The following is a 16,998-nucleotide window of genomic DNA, read 5'->3' as shown; positions in this document are numbered from 1 at the left end:
AGAAAAGAAACAGGCGACCCAGGAGCGGATGTGGTAAACGGAACCACTGTATTGCCTATGCACGTTTACCTCGGCCATTCAACACAGTGTTCCAGTGGCCCCAACCTGGCATTAGTCGGACTCTTTTATCTATTTTAGTATGTTAATGTACATGTCTATCACTACTTTTCCTAAAGCCTTATTTAGCAATGTTAACTCCCCAAAAATAAATAGTCATAAGCAAATAATGAATCCAATTATACCCGCCCCTAATTACTAGTCACAATTTCTAATTAAATCAACACATACCTATGCTACAAACTAAAAGGTTACAAGGATGTTAACCCCGAAGAGATGATACAGTGCCAATGAGGATAATCAAGATACAATAAAGAGCAGCTGCATGCTTATCTATTTTCCTAGGCTGTATAATGAAGGGAAAAAGCATGTTTAAGTGTAATGCTGTGGCTGAACCCTGAACCACTAATGCAACAAGGCCATTCCAGACCCCTATTCATTTTACATTCCCCAACACTTAAGATTGGGGGGAAGTGATGCCCCTTGATAGCAGCCCTACCTGCAGTCTCTCCATGGCCTCCTCCGTGCAGATATCCTGGTCATCCAGGATGGGGAAGGGCTCAGATGCCCCATTGAGGGTAGTGGGGGTCTGGGGCTTGGCAGCAGGGTCAAAGGGCAGCATGGGAGCAGGAGGGGGGCCAGCAGGCTCCTCCCCCTTCAAGCCTGGAGGGAGCATTGAGGTTAGGGGGTTGGTCATGCTCACAGATGCACCTGCACCCCTCACATCCCCCAGCACCCACCCTTTGGCTAGACGCCCCATATAACCGTGGCCCAGTCCCTATGCACCCCATCCTCTGCCCAGAGTGCTGCACAATGGGGGGCATTTGGGAGGCAGCCACCCCCCATTTAAAAATGGAGCCTTCTTTCCTCACCCCACTCCGGGCACCAGCATTTATCAGAGGCAGGCTGCACCGCCCCCACCAAAATCCCCTTAACTCTGCCCCTTTCCCTCTCTGCCTGTCAGGGCACTCACCGCCAAGGTGGGGAGCGTCGGAGAGGCCCTGGGCGAAAAGCAGTTCCCGCAGTCGGGCCACCTCCTCCTTCAGCTCACGGATGAGCCGGGCATTGGGGTCCTCGTTGATCACCGCGTTGCAACGGATCTGCTTGGTGCGGTCCGCGTAGCTGGGGGGTGTATTTTAGCAGCTCTGGATGAATAAGCAGCCCTGCTCCCAATTTGCCCAGCCCTTCTCCCCTGCCCACATACCCACTCCTCTTCCATCCACCCCACCACCATGACCCAGAAGTGCCCCCCAGGTCTGCAGTGCTCACCGGAGGGTGCTCAGGGTCTCCTCATAGCTGATGTCGGCGGGGCTCAGAGCAGCGATCATGGCCGTGCGGGAGTTACCACCTGGGGGAGGAGATGAGGGAGGTTAGTGGGGGAGCCACCCCCTGCTACCCTCCAAGAAACATCCCATTTCTCCTCCATATCCACAGTGGCCAATAGGACACGCTGTCCCTCCCATATCCCACTCCTCTAGCCAGGATATTGCCCCCCATGTAGTGCGCCAGGACCCGCCCCCCAGGATCAGTGCAGGTTACCCAGGTTTTCTTTGAGCAGCCAGGTGAGCACCGAGTCACGGTAGGGGATGAAATCGGATTTCTTTTTCTTGTTGTTTTGCTGGAGAGGGAACAAGGGGGGAGGGTGAGAGCCGCTAGGAAAGAGCTGACACCCCCATGCAACCGAGCTTCGCCATGCCCATGTGTGCCTCAGTTTCCCCTCTGTGCAAAGCACTGCTGCGTCCAGTGGCGCAACAAGGGGTTGGGCAGCTGCTTCTGGGTCAGAGCCAGAGACGCGTGGAGTGGAACCAGCAGGTGGTTGAAGGACTGGCCCTGGTGCTCCTTTCCCCCATGGGGCTGATGGGGCCAGAGACAGCTGGGATCCTGGTGGCTAGGCTGGGAGGGAAGCCAGCTTGGCCAGACCCTCCGGAAAAGGTGCCAGTTGTTGATGCAGACACTGGCTGGGTGCCAGGCCCCCACAGAGGGGACAAGTCTGGCGGGGGGAGAGGGAGGACTCAGCTGGGGGGCCGTGTGGCCGACTCTGACCAAAGAGGGAGCCCCTCTGGTGGTCCACAGAGGGACTGCCTGGACCAGACAAGGGCAAGATGCCCAACTCCCCATCCCACTCACCAGCTCGGCCAGGGCGGAGATGACCTTCCCCAGCGTGGTCAGCGACTTGTTGATGTTAGCACCTTCCTGTAGAAGGGGGAGAGCATGGGCAGACCAGGCATTGGGGGCCACCCATGTGCTACACAGACAGCCCACCACTCCTCCCAGAGGGGTCCAGGCCCCCGGGACGCCAGCCACGAGACACCGCACTCCAGAGGCATCGGAGCCACGGATGCTGCCGGCCCTGTAACATGTGTGCGCATGTGTCTTAGTGCCTGGATCCCATGGAGTCATGCAGGGCTGGGCCTGCAGGTCCCTGAATGGTGGGGTTCAAATGCTGCCAGTGACACTGACCTTCCACAGCACGTGCGCACCAGGCCAGATGGGGGTGGGGCCAGATGCTGTGAAGCCCTTGACAGGGCGTGCCACTCAGGGACATCCTGGTGGGCTGGTTAATCTAGCGCCATCCTGGAGGGTTGCGACTGCCCCCTCTCCACGGAGCAGCAGCTGCTGAGGGGTCCTGGTTCAGGGTCTAGGGGCTCTCACCTTTAGCCTCATGCCCTTTGCCCCAGAGGAATCCGCCCTCTCGCTGCCGGCCAGATCCACCAGGCTGATTTTGCTGACCTGAAGGGGGGCGGGGTCAGAAAGAGCGGGTCAAGAGGGCTGGACTTTGTTCGCTGCCCTCCCTGGCCTGCTCTGTCCTCACTGAGCCAGGCTGAGACCCAACAAACTCGTTCCATGCCTGACCTCTCCCAGCTAGGTGAACCCCTCCCCACATGGGTCCCACAACTGGCCTGACCTGCCCCTGCCCCCAGCCAGCTCCCCCCGGGTTACCTTCTCTGTGTCCAGGTCTGTCAGCTCATCATGTCTCCTCTGTGTGAAGACGATGGTGAACACAGCGTGGGAGCGGCTGCTGGTCTCATTCATATTGGTGGCAGCTACGGTCCTGGGGGTAGGGGTGGGGTGAGAAACCGGCCGGGGGGGGGGGGGGGGGGGAGAAAATGAGGAGCAGTCCTGGCTCCCAGCCACCACTTCCCTCTCAGAGCCAGGAGAGAACCAGGAGTCCTGGCTCCCAGCCCCCTGCTCTTACCCCACTGCCCTGGAGCAAGGGGCTCTCACCTGGCCTTGTTCCCGCAGTCCATGAGGTCAGCCACGTCGGCAAAGGAAGTCACAGCCAGCTTGGACAGATCTTCCACGTAGGGGCCCATGATAGGGTGCTCGCGTACCCGCAGATTCCCCCGGCTCTTGGGGTTCAGCAGATCCCGCACCCGCTCGCAGTAGATCTCCATGTAGCTCACCTGGGGTGGGGGTGGGGGTGGGGGTGGGAGTGAGGCAGGCCCAGAGAGCAGGGGGAAATGAGAGTTTGGGATGCATGGGGGACAGAAGGGGTGGGATGAGGGAGCACTGGGGGGTGCAAATGGAGGGGGAAGGGTCAGGGTCACATTGTGGGGGGCAGCAGTGGAAAGGTCTGTTGGCGGGGAGTCCAGGGCGAGCTGGAGGTCTGAAGGGAAGGCTCAGGGGGCCACGGATCAGCATTGGGGGAGGACGGGAAGGGGCTTTGAAAGGAGGGTGGGGATCACACAAGAGGAGTTAGGGGTCAGGACTGGGGCAGCGCTTAGGGGCCTGCGTAGGGAGGCTAGAGGCCAGGCTCGGAGGGGGAGGAGGGGTCTGGGCAACTCACCTCCACGGAGTAGGAGAGGTCGTGGGCACGACTCTGGGCAATGCGGGCAAAGAGATCCTCACACAGCTGGAGAGAAATGCAACACAGCAGGCTGGAAACACAGGCAGGGCCTCGTCCCCTAGCCCAGCCCAGCTGCCCACCCCCTCACCGCCAAGCCCTCAGCCCCTCCCCTGCAGCACAACCCCTGCCAGAGAGCACACAGCCCCCACCCCTACCTGCGGGATGATCCCCTGCTGCCCAGTCTCCTGTCGGCCCATCATGGTGTAGGACTTGCCGGCCCCCGTCTGGCCATAGGCGAAGATGCAGACATTGTAGCCCTCGAAGGCATGAAGCAGCATCTCCTCCCCAATGTCCTTGTATACCTGCCACTGGGATGCGAAGTGGGGGTCCTCCTCCTGGGGGAGATAGGGTTGGTGGTTCCTTGTGGCTCTGCCGGTGCCCCTCACTCCCGATCTGCAGCCCCTGCCAGGCCAGCCCAGTCCTGCCAGTGCCCCTCACTTCTTCTCTGACCCACCAGCCTCCGCTCTCCTCACACAGGTGGAGAGAGAACCTAGGAGCCCTGGCTCTCAGCATCCCCTGCTCTAACCACCAGCCCTCACTCCCCTCCCAGTGCCCAGGAGTCATGGCAGGGCTGATCTCCCCCTGGCACGTGTGGGGCACTGTGGCCCACAGAGGCTGGATGACTTAGCCAAGGCCCCTGAAGGAGGTGCTGTCAGAGCAGGGAGAGGACCGAGCGCTAGGCTAGCCCCACACCCTGGCCATCCCTCGCCACTCTCCGAGCTTGGGTGCTCACCGAGGTGTGGGACCAGTAGGAATAGTCGAAGGTGAAGTTTTTGGCAGCATCTTTTGTCATCTTGGGATTGGTGATACCTGTGGGGAAACGGGGCAGAGAGTGAGCGAGCTGGGCCTGAGACGCACTTAGTGCTAGCTGTATCACACGTCCTGCTAGTGCCGCCTGGATGCCTGGCTCCCGACTGAGATCAGGGCCCACATGGGGCCAGGGCTGTATGGAGCAAAACACACACACAAGCTGGGAGCCCCGGACTCCTGGGTTCTCTCCCCAGCTCTGGGAAGGGTGCAGGGGCTGGTGTTCAAAGCGGGAGGACTGGAGGGGAGGCTCATAGGTTCTCTGCACAGCTGGGTCTAGGCCAAACAGAGGGTGACCAGGGCTGTGCAGTGTCACAGCCCGGGCCTCTCACACCCAGCTCAGGTTTGCGCTGAGAAGGCCAATTGGCTCAGAACCCAGCATCTCCCTTTTAAGCCGGGCGGGCCCCGGCTCGGAGGCCAGGCCGGCTCTCATGCCAGCGCACTGCTGCCTTTAAAAGGCTCCCGGGCCAGCTGACTGACATCTCGGCAGCCCCTGGGACCATAACAAGTTGAGGACGTTCTGGCTATATTTAGCATCCACCCCTTGCAGCAGCTGGGTCTGCAGGATGCCAGCACAGGGAAGAGGGCTCTGAGGTTGCATCCCTGTTCCCCCGACCTCAGTACAACAGGCCCCCGCCACAGAGCAGGAGCCCGTCCTTAATCTAAACAAAGCATTTGTAGCTCTTGTGTTTGGGAGGAAAAGCATCAAAACTGAGCCAGACGCTGCCTGAGTCAGTCGCTAAGGGAGAAAGGAGAAAAACCCACCCAGCGGCCCTGCCTGAATCTACAGCAAGACGGAGCCCATTGCTATGAGGAGGGTGGGGACAGCACTTGTGTACCTCACAAGGGAAAGATCAGCAGGCCTGGCCCCAAGAGCTTTCTGTGTGCCTGTGCGGCGTGCCTCATGCAGCGTGGGACCGGCATTCACCAGTCCATGGCATCCATGGGTTGGCTCATTAACCTCCCAGGCCTGGGGAGCAAATGCAGAGTCTCCCCCTACTCTCCCACCCCCACCAGCTAACCCAGGCAGCAGAAAAGGTCTGGAACAAACCAGCTTCTGTCTGCTTTTGTGTGTTCAACTGGGCCTGGCAAAGCCACAAAAGGTTTGGCCAGCACTGCAAGAGATGAAACACACTCGCCACGCCCTGGAGTTATTTTGCCCGGCCCAGCAGCCAACAGCCCAACCCACAACCCTGAGGCAACTCCTGGCAGGGAAGGAAATCCTAGAAAGCTTGTGCAGCGGGTTCGAAAACCCGGACTCCCCCGCGCACAAACTCGCCAGCAGCACTCGGTGCTGTGCTTCAGCCTGTACCCAAAGAAGCAGAGAAGCAATTTTATCTGCATACACAGTGTCCAGTGGGGTGGGTTGTGGGGAAGGCTGGGAGCCAGGACTCCTGGGTTCTCTCCCCAGTTCTGGGAGGGGCGTGGGGACTGGTGGTTAGAGCAGGGGGCCTGGGAGCCAGGACTCCTGGGTTCTCTCCCCAGTTCTGGGAGGGGAGTGGGGACTGGTGGTTAGAGCAGGGGGGCCTGGGAGCCAGGACTCCTGGGTTCTCTCACTAGCTTTGAACACGTGGGCAATGAACTTAGCCACTCTGCACAAGCAGATCCAACTACCAAGTGGAGCGAAAGGGTGCGAGAGGGCGTCACTGCCCTCTGTTCTGTTATTTTCATTTAGTCGGTAGCTCTGGAGCACCCAAGTGAGCGTGTGCAGTGTAATTAGCCAGCTAATGGAATTAGTGCTCCTGTGTTTCTCCCAAGCCCGCCTCTCACCTTCCTTTGAGAGCCACAGAAAACTCTTGCCCCCTCCCATCTGTCTGCCTCCCTTCTACCCCAGCCACGTTAAAACCATCCTGGGCGCCGAGTGCAGCCCCTGGGTCAGCTGCCTGCCAGCTCAAAAGGCATGCTGGCTTTCTGCATGGGGCCCCTCACACAGACACCCCCAGCCAAGTCATGGAACTGGGGGATGGGCCCTGCTCCTTTTCCACATCCCCCTTCTTGCCCTCTGCTCCACTCCCAGCCCACAGACACAGCTGCCCTCCTGCAGCCTTTCCACCTCCCCTGTCAGTGCTGCGCCCCTTTTGATTCCCACTCAGGGTGGGAATGGGTAACCAGGTAACCGTTACCATGTGAGCATCACTCTTAACGGGTGATGATCACGGGCTAATGGTTAGCCATACCCACGAGCAACCCTCCGCCCACAGCCTGCCACAGGCAGGGGGTTGCTTCAGACCCCCAGGCTCCACCATGCAGTGCTGCTGGCTCCTAGCCTGCATGGGGCCAGGAGCCAGAGCCAGCAGCCCTATGCAGGGCTGGAAACAGCTGGGCTGGAGTATCCCCTGCCTGCAGTGGCAGGGGGAGGTCACTGTAGCCTGACTGTGGAGGGCAGAGGGACAGTTGTAGCCCAACCAGGCTGAAGTCCCCCCTGGAACGCCCCCCAACCCCTTTAATTGTTTACCATTTAAATGGTGATAGAGATGTAGCCGTGTTAGTCTGGGGTAGCTGAAGCAAAATGCAGGACAATGTAGCACTTTAAAGACTAACAAGATGGTTTATTAGATGATGAGCTTTCGTGGGCCAGACCCACTTCCTCAGATCAAATAGTGGAAGAAAGTAGTCACAACCATATATACCAAAGGATACAATTTAAAAAAATGAACAAATATGAAAAGGACAAATCACATTGCAGAACAGGAGGGGGATGCGGGGGGGGGGGGGGAGGAAGGAAAGTAAGTGTCTGTGAATTGATGATATTAGAGGTAGGGAGAGTGGGACTCTCCCTACCTCTAATATCATCAATTCACAGACACTTACCTTCCTTCCTCCCCCCCCCCCCGCATCCCCCTCCTGTTCTGCAATGTGATTTGTCCTTTTCATATTTGTTCATTTTTTTTAATTGTATCCTTTGGTATATATGGTTGTGACTACTTTCTTCCACTATTTGATCTGAGGAAGTGGGTCTGGCCCACGAAAGCTCATCATCTAATAAACCATCTTGTTAGTCTTTAAAGTGCTACATTGTCCTGCATTTTGCTTCACCATTTAAATGCTACATTTAACCAATTAAATGGTATTTTACATCCCTAATTCCCACCTTCAGGCTAGTGGGTCGGCTGTTCCACGAAGTCCCAGCTGCCAGAGTCATGGAATTAAAAGGGCATCTTTGCTTCCCTTTGTTTAAAGGAAACAGGAGTTTCTAAGTCTCATGGTAGCAGAGCAAAGTTTGTAAATGTCACTCTCGTAAAGGCTCAGGAGCAAAAAGGAAATACAAAAAAAAATCCCTCCATTAATTATTTTTAGGGCCGTATTGAAGCTTTGGGAACACACTACCAGACCACCACGAGGGTGGCAGAACACACTACTGCACTACCACAAGGGAGGGAGACAGAATACGCTATCAGATTACACGGCACAACAATCCCCCCCACTATCAACACAACTACTCCATCTTCTGCGGGCTGCCATCGACACTCCGGTGGGGCTAACAACTGTGCCCATTTTATTTGCAGCCCCCCAACAGGCTTCCCCCCCTGTTGCATTTCCCCTTGTACGGGCTGGAAATTACTCAGGGTAGAGAAACGCCACTTCCTTCTCGCAGAACTCTCAGACAAGACCAAATACCCAAATTCAGATAGGAAATAAGCAGCGAAAATAACCACATAAGCCATTGGGACAACTTCCCAAGGGCCGTGGTAGATTCTCCATCACCGGTGATTTGTAACATCAAAATAAATTCCCACCCCCGCCACGATCTGCTCTGTTTCACCCAGGATTTATTTACAGGAAGCTCTGTGTTATACAGAAAGGGGAAGGTGTCCCAGACTACAGGGTCGCATTGGTCCTTGCTGACCTTTGCAATTGACCAGCTCAAGAACTGAGTAGGAGTTGAGCTAAATCAATGGTGCAACACTGTGGCAAACAAAGCAACCATCATTCTGTGATCTAGCAACAGACATGTTGCAAGCAAGACAGGAGAAGTCATTCTTCTGCTCTACTGATTCGGCCTCAGCTGTATAACTGTCAATTCTGGGCATCACATTTCAGGAAAGATGTGACAAACTGAAGAAAGTCCAGAGAAGAGCAGCAAAAATGATTCAAGGTCTAGAACAGAAGAGTTATAAGGGACAATTGAAGTAACTGAGGGTATGTCTACATTACAAAGTTAATTCGAACTAACAGATGTTAGTTCGAATTAACTTTGATAGGCGCTACACAGGCAAACTGCTAGTTCGAACTTAATTCGAACTAGGTAAACCTCATTCTACGAGGACTAACGCCTAGTTCGAATTAACTAGTTCGAATTAACTAGTTTGAATTAAGGGCTGTGTTGCCACTTAATTCGAACTAGTGGGAGGCTAGCCTTCCCCAGCTTTCCCTGGTGGCCACTCTGGGCACCACCAGGGAAACTCTTCTGCCCCCCTCCCGGCCCCGGAGCCCTTAAAGGGGCACGGGCTGGCTACAGTGCCCGTGCCAGGTGCAAGCCTGCCAGCACCCAGCCAGCAGACCCTGCACCTGGCACGGCTCGAGCCAGCCACCCGCTGCCACCCAGCCCTCCACCTCTTCCCGGGACCAGGCTGGCGGCTCCCAGGAGCCTGCCCAGGTCCGCAAGAGGTGGGCGCCCGCCTGGTCCAGTGCAGACATCGTGGACCTCATCCACAACCTCCGCACTAGGCACAGGAAAGTGGCCATCTAGGGCAGGATAGCTTCCAGCCTGGCCACCCAGGAGCAGGTTGGCATGAAAATCAAGGTGGTCCACTGAGACCCCCGACCCTGAGCCCTGAGCTTACAATGGCCATACTGGGTCAGACAAAAGGTCCATCTAGCCCAGTAGCCTGTCTGCCGACAGTGGCCAACACTAGGTACCCTGGAGGGGATGGACCAAAGACAATGACCAAGCCATTTGTCTCGTGCCATCCATCTCCAGCCTTCCACAAACAGAGGCCAGGGACACCATTTCTACCCCCTGGCTAATAGCACTCCATGGACCCAACCTCCATGACTTTCATCTCACTTCTCTTTAAACTCTGTTCTAGTTGTAGCCTTCACAGCCTCCTGCAGCAAGGAGTTCCACAGGTTGACTATTTGCTTTGTGAAGAAGAACTTTCTGTTGTTAGTTTGAAGCCTGCTACCCATTCATTTCATTTGGTGTCCTTTAGTCCTTCTAGTATGGGAACTAATGAATAACTTTTCTTTATGCACCCTCTCCACACCACTCATGCTTTTATAGACCTCTATCATATCCCCCCTCAGTCTCCTCTTTTCTAAGCTGAGAAGTCCCAGTCTCTTTAGCCTCTCTTCATATGGGACCTGTTCCAAACCCCTCATCATTTTTGTTGCCCTCTCCTCTCCCACCCTCTCTCTTCCCCTCTCCCACCTTCTTTTCCCAGTCTCCCCGAGTTTTGTTCAATAAAGAGAGTTTCTATTTTTGAACACACGTGTCCTTTATTTTGTACATCAGGAAGGGGGGCTAGGGAGGGATAAGTGGAAGGAGGTGAGGGAGGAATGGGGTACGAGCCCCCGATGGGGAGGACTGGGCTGGCTCTGCAGGCACCTCGGGGTGGAAACTCTCCTGAAGCCCCTTGATTGACCTCCTCCCCCTGCCCAGATCGCAGCCTGCGGCAAGTACAGCTGGGCTGATGGCTGAGTGCTGTGATGTGCCGAGTGTGGGCACTCAGGGCACTCCAAGCCAGGACTGCTTTGCAAGCAGGGAACCCCTGAGAACTGTCTGCCTGGGGTGGGGGTCGGGTCCCTTTAAGCACAGCCCTCGGCTAGCCTGAGACAGCAGCTCCATGTCCTAATCTGATGCCCTGCCGGCACTGCTTCCGGCCATCCTTAACCTCAGTTCAGGGTCCACTCAGTGTGGACATGCTAGTTCGAATTAGCAAAACGCTAATTCGAACTAGTTTTTAAGTCTAGATGCGCTAATTCAAATTAGCTTAGTTCGAATTAACTAATTTGAACTAAGTTAGTTTGAATTAGTGCTGTAGTGTAGACATACCCTGGGTGTGTTAAATCTGGAGAAGGGAAGACTAAAGCCATGTCTATACTTACCTGCAGATCAAGATGCCAGAGGTTGATCTTTTGGTGTTTGATTTAGCAGGTGTAGTAAGGACCTGCTAAATCAAATGATGAGGGTATCCCCGTTGACACTAGTACCCCTCAAATCGTGAGGAGTAAGGGAAGTCAATGGAAGCATTTCTCCTGTCGACCTCCTGATGTGGGGACTGTGCCAAAGTTTGAATTAAGGTATATCGACTCCAGCTACGCAATTAACATAGCTGGAGGTGTGTATCTTAATTTGAATTTCTCTCCTAGTGTAGGCCTAGTCTGAGAGAGCACATGATAGCAGCTTTCAAGTACCTAAAAGACTGTTAAATGGAGGAGAGAGAAAAACTATTCTCCTGAAACTCTGACGATAGGACAAGAAGCAATGGGCTTAAATTGCAGCAAGGAAGGTTTAAGTTAGACATTAGGAAAACCTTCCTACCTGTCACGGCGGTTAAGCACTGGAATAAATTGCCTAGGGAGGTTGTGGAATCTCCATCACTGAAGATATTTAAGATCAAGTTGGACAGACACCTGTCAGGGATGATCTAGATGGTGCTTGGTCCTGCTTTGAGAGCAAGGGACTGGACTGGACAAACTCTCAATGTTCTCAGCCAGTTCTAGTTGGCTGAGAGATTGGAGCAGAAGGCCAATGCTTATTCATGCTGCTTTCAACAGATCCCACCAAATAACTCACACTGAAACATTCGCTCCCTCCTCCCCCACATGACATTGTCCTTGTATACGTTATGGAAATACACTTTGAAGAGGAATACAACCGGACTGGAAGATACTTTATGTAAAATACTTCATGGAAAATATGCTTTAAAAAGTTGTAATCTGCTAAGCGTGTACATTCCATTCGTGTCCATGCACTAGGCCTATATCAGAAGTTAGAAATACAAAGTACTGGAAGATTTAGCCAGTGTTGCTCGGGTCCTTATGAGGTTGGGGATGAGGGGTGCCAGGATGCAGGCTGCCCTGGAAGAGAGGACAACTCCAGCTCTCTCTCCCTGCAGCAGCTCAGGAACAGGCAAGAAGTGCCTCTCCATGACTTCTGCAGCAGGTACAGCCAGGGGACTGGTGCATGTCCCCTGCCAGGGCAGATGCACGTTCATCTGCTCCCGGTGCTCCCCAGCCAGAGTGAGGAAGGTAGCAAACTGCACTTTCTCCTCGCTCCATGACAAAGGGGAACAGCCGGCAATGTCCCCATACAAATCAGGAGGAGGAGTGGGCTTCTCCTTAAAGTGTGCCTAGAGGGTGGGAGGCTCAGAGCTGGGGCAATCCCAGACAGGAGAGCAGAGGAGTGGCCCCAGCCAGTCTCCCTCACCTGCCTGGTGATTGTCTCTTTTCTGTACAGTTTTGAGTGTCCTCAAACGCATCGGGATAATGGGGCAGTTTTGGCACAACCAAAGCCAAACCCTGACCCTGCTGTAAGTTGTGATAAGCAGCAGCTGCACTCCAGCTGTGGCGGTCCTAGCACTCCTCACAGACAAATACATGGACAGATTAGCTCTTCAAATAGATAGCAGAGAAACCTGTTTATGACTCCAGAGGTGCTAAGTGAGGGCTATCAGTAGGGCTCAAGGAGCACAGTGGTCCAGTATTTTGGACCAGAGGTTCCCAACCACTGTGCTGCAGCCCACTGCCGTGCAGCAGGCCTCTGGCTGCTGGGCTACAGCAACTCTGAGGGCCGAGGCTGGGATACACTGCCCAGCACCTCCCTTCCCACTGCGGCTGTTGGGAGAGTCGTGTCCTCCCCACCTCTCAGCCAACCAGTGCTGGGAAGGGGCAGGGTCTCCTCCCAGACACAAGAGCAGTTCAGGCATGGTGGGAGGGTTGCCCGGAGCCCGGCATGTCAGCCTGGGTATGTCTACACTACCCCGCTAGTTCAAACTAGCAGGGTAATGTAGGCATACCGCACTTGCAAATGAAGCCCGGGATTTGAATTTCCCGGGCTTCATTTGCCTAAGCGGGGCGCCGCCATTTTTAAAACCCCGCTCGTTCGAACCCCGTGCAGCGCGGCTACACGGGGCACGAACTAGGTAGTTCAAACTAGGCTTCCTAGTTCGAACTACCGTTACTCCTCATTCCACGAGGAGTAACGGTAGTTCGAACTAGGAAGCCTAGTTCGAACTACCTAGTTTGTGCCCCGTGTAGCCGCGCTGCACGGGGTTCGAACCAGCGGGGTTTTAAAAATGGCGGCGGCCCGCTTATGCAAATGAAGCCCGGGAAATTCAAATCCCGGGCTTCATTTGCAAGTGCGGTATGCCTACATTACCCTGCTAGTTTGAACTAGCGGGGTAGTGTAGACATACCCCCTGGGAGCAGCTGCAACCTGGGCAGTGTCTGGTAGTGGGGGGGCTTTAAGGGGCAGCACTGAGGCTGGCACTGAGGCATTTGGGATGGGGGGCTGGCACTGGGGGGTTCTGAGAGTGGGAGGTTAGCATGGGGAGGTTGGGTGCAGAGGACTCTGGGGTCTGGTGCTGGGTAAGTGGAGGAGTGGGGGGCTCTAAGGGTTAGGGCTGACAGACTCTGGAGGGCCAGGTATTTTGGTGGACCAGTAACATTGTATTTGCATGTTTTCATAATGAATATGCAAATGAAATGTTACCAGTCCACCAAAATTTGTGAATGGGTTTGCAGGTCCCCAGTATAAAAAGGTTGGGAACCACTGCTTTGGACAATGATCTGTGAATAGCCTTGTTTTTCCTGCAAGTCTCAACTATGGCTGGTCCTGCCAAGATATGTGGTTAGGTCACCTGCTGCTCAAACCAACGTTCCCTCTAATTTTTCCATCTATGTGTGGAATAATTTTAATGTGCACCAAGGCATGCGAGAATGCGCACCACCAGTAGAAACACAAGACCCAGCTGTGGACACTGGGCTAATCAGTTGGGAAGCATTTGAATCTCTCCTGAGATGGTACACAAGTGCACAGCTTATAGGCAACACTGGCTGAAACCTACGTTGGATGATGTACTGTTCCACTGGCAGTGTGAAAAGTTTCAAGTGAACACAAAGGATCCCCAGCTTGGGCAAAAGGAATAAAAAGGGGGGAAAACAAACAACAGGGGCTGCTGCCTGATGCTAGGAGACTCCCATTTACCATCTCAGATGGGCTGCTGCACCCACCTGGAACTGAGCATTGTGAAGGGTCAGGGTCAGGCTGGGAGGCTGCCTGGCTTGCGAGAAGGGGTGACTAGAACTATTGTGAGGGTAAAAACTGGCAGAATTGGCACATTAACACACATAGTGCGTTAGGCCTGGCTGGCAGGCTGTGTTTTATTTTGCTCAATGACTCATCTTTGATTTGCCTGCTATCATGTGCAACCACTTAAATCCCACTTTTTACACTTAATACACAAAAGTGATCTTATTAATAAACCCAGTGTAAATAATTGTTAGCTGGGGATCTCCCTCTTTCAGTGATAAAGAGGGTAAACAATTTAGGAGTTTGCTCTGTGTACAACCTTTATACCAGGTAAGACAGCTTTATCTGGGGTTCTGGCCCCACTGGGGCTGTGTACCTGGTTGCTCTGTCAAGTCCTTGTGATTAAGCCATGCCAGAGCTGAGCAGTTATCAGTGTCTGTCACAGTCTGATGTGTGCTGGGACCCCAACGCTGTGCCTTAGCCAGAGGAGACCAGAGGGTTCAGCTCCGCAGAACAGGTGGAGTGCTCCTGACAGCAGGCAGGCCGGCTCAGTGGTGTGATTAGCCCATCAAGTGACAGTCTCAAGGAGATCTGTGACCCAACCCATCACATCCACAACCCACCTAGCAGGGGTGCAGCATGTTTTCACATGCTGACCACTTACTCCCACAACTGAGAGTTTAAGACCAGGCCGCGGCGCCACCTGGTGGTGGATTTGTGTCCCTCAGGCGGCACTGTTGCAAGCAGGAGTTAACTCTTGGCTTTGGTTTCCTAGGAGAGCAGCTGGGGCTGTCGGAGCACACCATGTCACCGAGATGCCGCAGCAGGCAGGGGTTAACCAGACGCAGCTGCCCGGAGCAGGGTTAAACTGTGGGTTCCCCAGGCCGCACAAAGACTTCGGCAGGCCGGCGCGCACACGAGCCGCATTCATTGAGAGCCGGGCACCCAGCCAGATGGCAAGGCATTACTGCAGGCTGTGCTTCGTGTCTGATCCCGCCCCCCATCGTCTGGGGCAGACGAGCGGGGGTTGGGAGGGCCGGGCCAAGTGCTCGTTCAGAAAGGGCTCAATGAGAAAGGACAAGCACCTGAGGCGGGGGGCACAAACCCACCTCACCACCCTGGACACCTGGCGCTGTGGTTCACTGCAGTCCAGTCACCACACTGCTGAGCGTTCAGAGCCCCATTCCATTTTGTATCACAGGGACAGAGATTTCCCCCCTCCACCATAGTGCTGGATACTCACAAACCTTCCTGGTTGAGAGCAGGGCCCCCATGAGGCCAGGTGCTGCACAGGTCTCCCGCCCTGACCAAGGCCGTTCCTCATCCCTCCATGCCAGGCACTGCCAGATGCACAGCAAGAAACCAAGTCTCTGGGATCCCCCACCCCCCACACTATCAGCTGTGTTGTAGCTTCACCCCCACACCCACGGCAAGGCTGAGCCACGCAACCCCTGGCCGTCACTCCTGGCCCCCTGTGGAGAGACGCGTGTCTCCCAGCTGCAGAGCCCCTCCCCCCAAGGACTGATCTGCTCATTCCAGGCATAGTTCTCATAGCTGTGGCTCTGAAGTTGCTGTGGGGTGTGCTGGGGACAAGGCTGGGGGATGGAGCAGGAAAAAAAAATCCCTCCCTCTTCTCGCGGGCTGGAAAAATGAAAGGACCAAGGGGGGGAAGAAAGGGGAGACCTGTAGACACCACAGATGAAGGCCCTTCTCTCATCAGTGCCCATCACCTCAGCATCAGGCTGGAGGTTGAGTCCCATAAAGGCAAGAGACATTTCCCAGCACAGACCACCTCCTCCACAGGTCCATGAGGCAACAGCCCTCTCCTGCCTTGGGGCTACACCCGTGCTCCCAGCTACGCCAAGATTAACCCCACACTGCCTGGCACAAGAATTAAACACCAGTCTGGCCCACTGAACTCTGGGTTTTCATTCCTGGCTCTGCTGGGCCCGCAGCAAGTCAGGAAAGTGGGAGCAGCCCAGGGGTGGCTCTAACATACACCTGGGACTGGCTGGGATGCAGAACGCCAGCACTAAAGCCTCTGGCTCAGGATCAAAGCAGCTGGGAACCAGGGCTGGTACAACCGGAGAGACAACAGCTTGCAACACCAGGGTCAGGGCGTAACCGGGCCCCTTCTGGGCAACTCAGGGCAGGTCTGCATTCTCGTGCCACCGCCCAGAGAGGGGTGGATTAGGACATTTCAGCCCACAGGAAACAGAGCTGGTGTGCCCCCCAGGCTGTGAGCAGGACAGAGTGGGGGCTCCAATACCCCTGCAGTGGCAGGGGATTACCAGGTGAGTCATGCCCTGTGCCACACTGGAAGGGGAAAAACACGCTCGGGCCCCGCCAATCTCACCTTGAATGCAGCGATTGGTTAGACTCTGAGCATGGGAGACAGACCCCCACAATCTGGCCACACATCTCTGGCCCACCCCGGGCAGTCAGGTTTAGGCGGACTTGGTGGAGGGAACGAGGCCACATCTGTGCTACGGAAGCTATGCTGCTGTGTGCCCCTGGATGCCAGTAATCCACACCCCCAAGCAACACATCCCAACCAAGTCCAAGTCTGGGGAGGGGTTATGTGATGGGAGAACAGGACCCAACCCTGCCTGATTTTAGGGAAAGTCTCACTAGGAACAGGGGTGGAGTTACTTCTGCCTGAGCTGCTCAAGGTGAACACACCAGTGCCTAAGGGAATGACCAAGTGGTGGAGTGCTGTTTGAGGAAACTGAGGCAGGCAGCGCCTACTGTAGCGACGGCCTGCCTCCTTGCCGCAGCTTAGAAAGCGTTAAACCTAGCAATGCTGAGTTCCTCTGCACACGCCCCCGCATCCAAGAGCTGGCCTCTGGCCCTATCCCACACCCCCCCCAAGGCACAGAGGTACTCACAGGTAGTTTTCCCTTGCATCTGGATGACACATTTTGCGTCCCGGCTGATCTCCCGGGAGTTGAAAGGCCGCACCCTCACAGCCACCTTGACAGAGGCGCTGGCCATGGTGGCTTTCCTGTGAGCCTCAGCACTCGCCGTGGAAGATCACGTCCTGCCAGAGAGGAAGAGACATAAAAAAAAATAGTAGCACAGCCTGAGGCTC

At 55.1% G+C, this 16,998-nt stretch overlaps 1 protein-coding gene across 1 annotated transcript in view; it reads right to left on the bottom strand.

The window, feature by feature from the left end:
* Window positions 1–16,998, bottom strand: part of KIF1C (kinesin family member 1C) — a 62,849-nt gene that overhangs the window by 16,206 nt on the left and 29,645 nt on the right. The window contains exons 2-13 of the mRNA XM_075908442.1: window positions 16,796–16,947; window positions 4,638–4,714; window positions 4,060–4,239; window positions 3,845–3,910; window positions 3,283–3,461; window positions 2,998–3,109; window positions 2,710–2,787; window positions 2,185–2,250; window positions 1,597–1,675; window positions 1,327–1,405; window positions 1,031–1,179; window positions 557–720 (exon numbers count right to left, since the gene is read on the bottom strand). Coding sequence (XP_075764557.1) covers window positions 557–720; window positions 1,031–1,179; window positions 1,327–1,405; window positions 1,597–1,675; window positions 2,185–2,250; window positions 2,710–2,787; window positions 2,998–3,109; window positions 3,283–3,461; window positions 3,845–3,910; window positions 4,060–4,239; window positions 4,638–4,714; window positions 16,796–16,901 — 1,335 coding nt within the window. The 5' untranslated portion in view covers window positions 16,902–16,947. The remainder of the gene's footprint in view (window positions 1–556; window positions 721–1,030; window positions 1,180–1,326; window positions 1,406–1,596; window positions 1,676–2,184; window positions 2,251–2,709; window positions 2,788–2,997; window positions 3,110–3,282; window positions 3,462–3,844; window positions 3,911–4,059; window positions 4,240–4,637; window positions 4,715–16,795; window positions 16,948–16,998) is intronic.

The sequence above is a fragment of the Pelodiscus sinensis genome, chromosome 24 (assembly GCF_049634645.1).
Source record: "Pelodiscus sinensis isolate JC-2024 chromosome 24, ASM4963464v1, whole genome shotgun sequence".
NCBI lineage: Eukaryota > Metazoa > Chordata > Testudines > Trionychidae > Pelodiscus > Pelodiscus sinensis.
The sequence above is the reverse complement of the archived record's forward strand: the minus strand, read 5'-3'. Positions and strand labels throughout refer to the sequence as shown.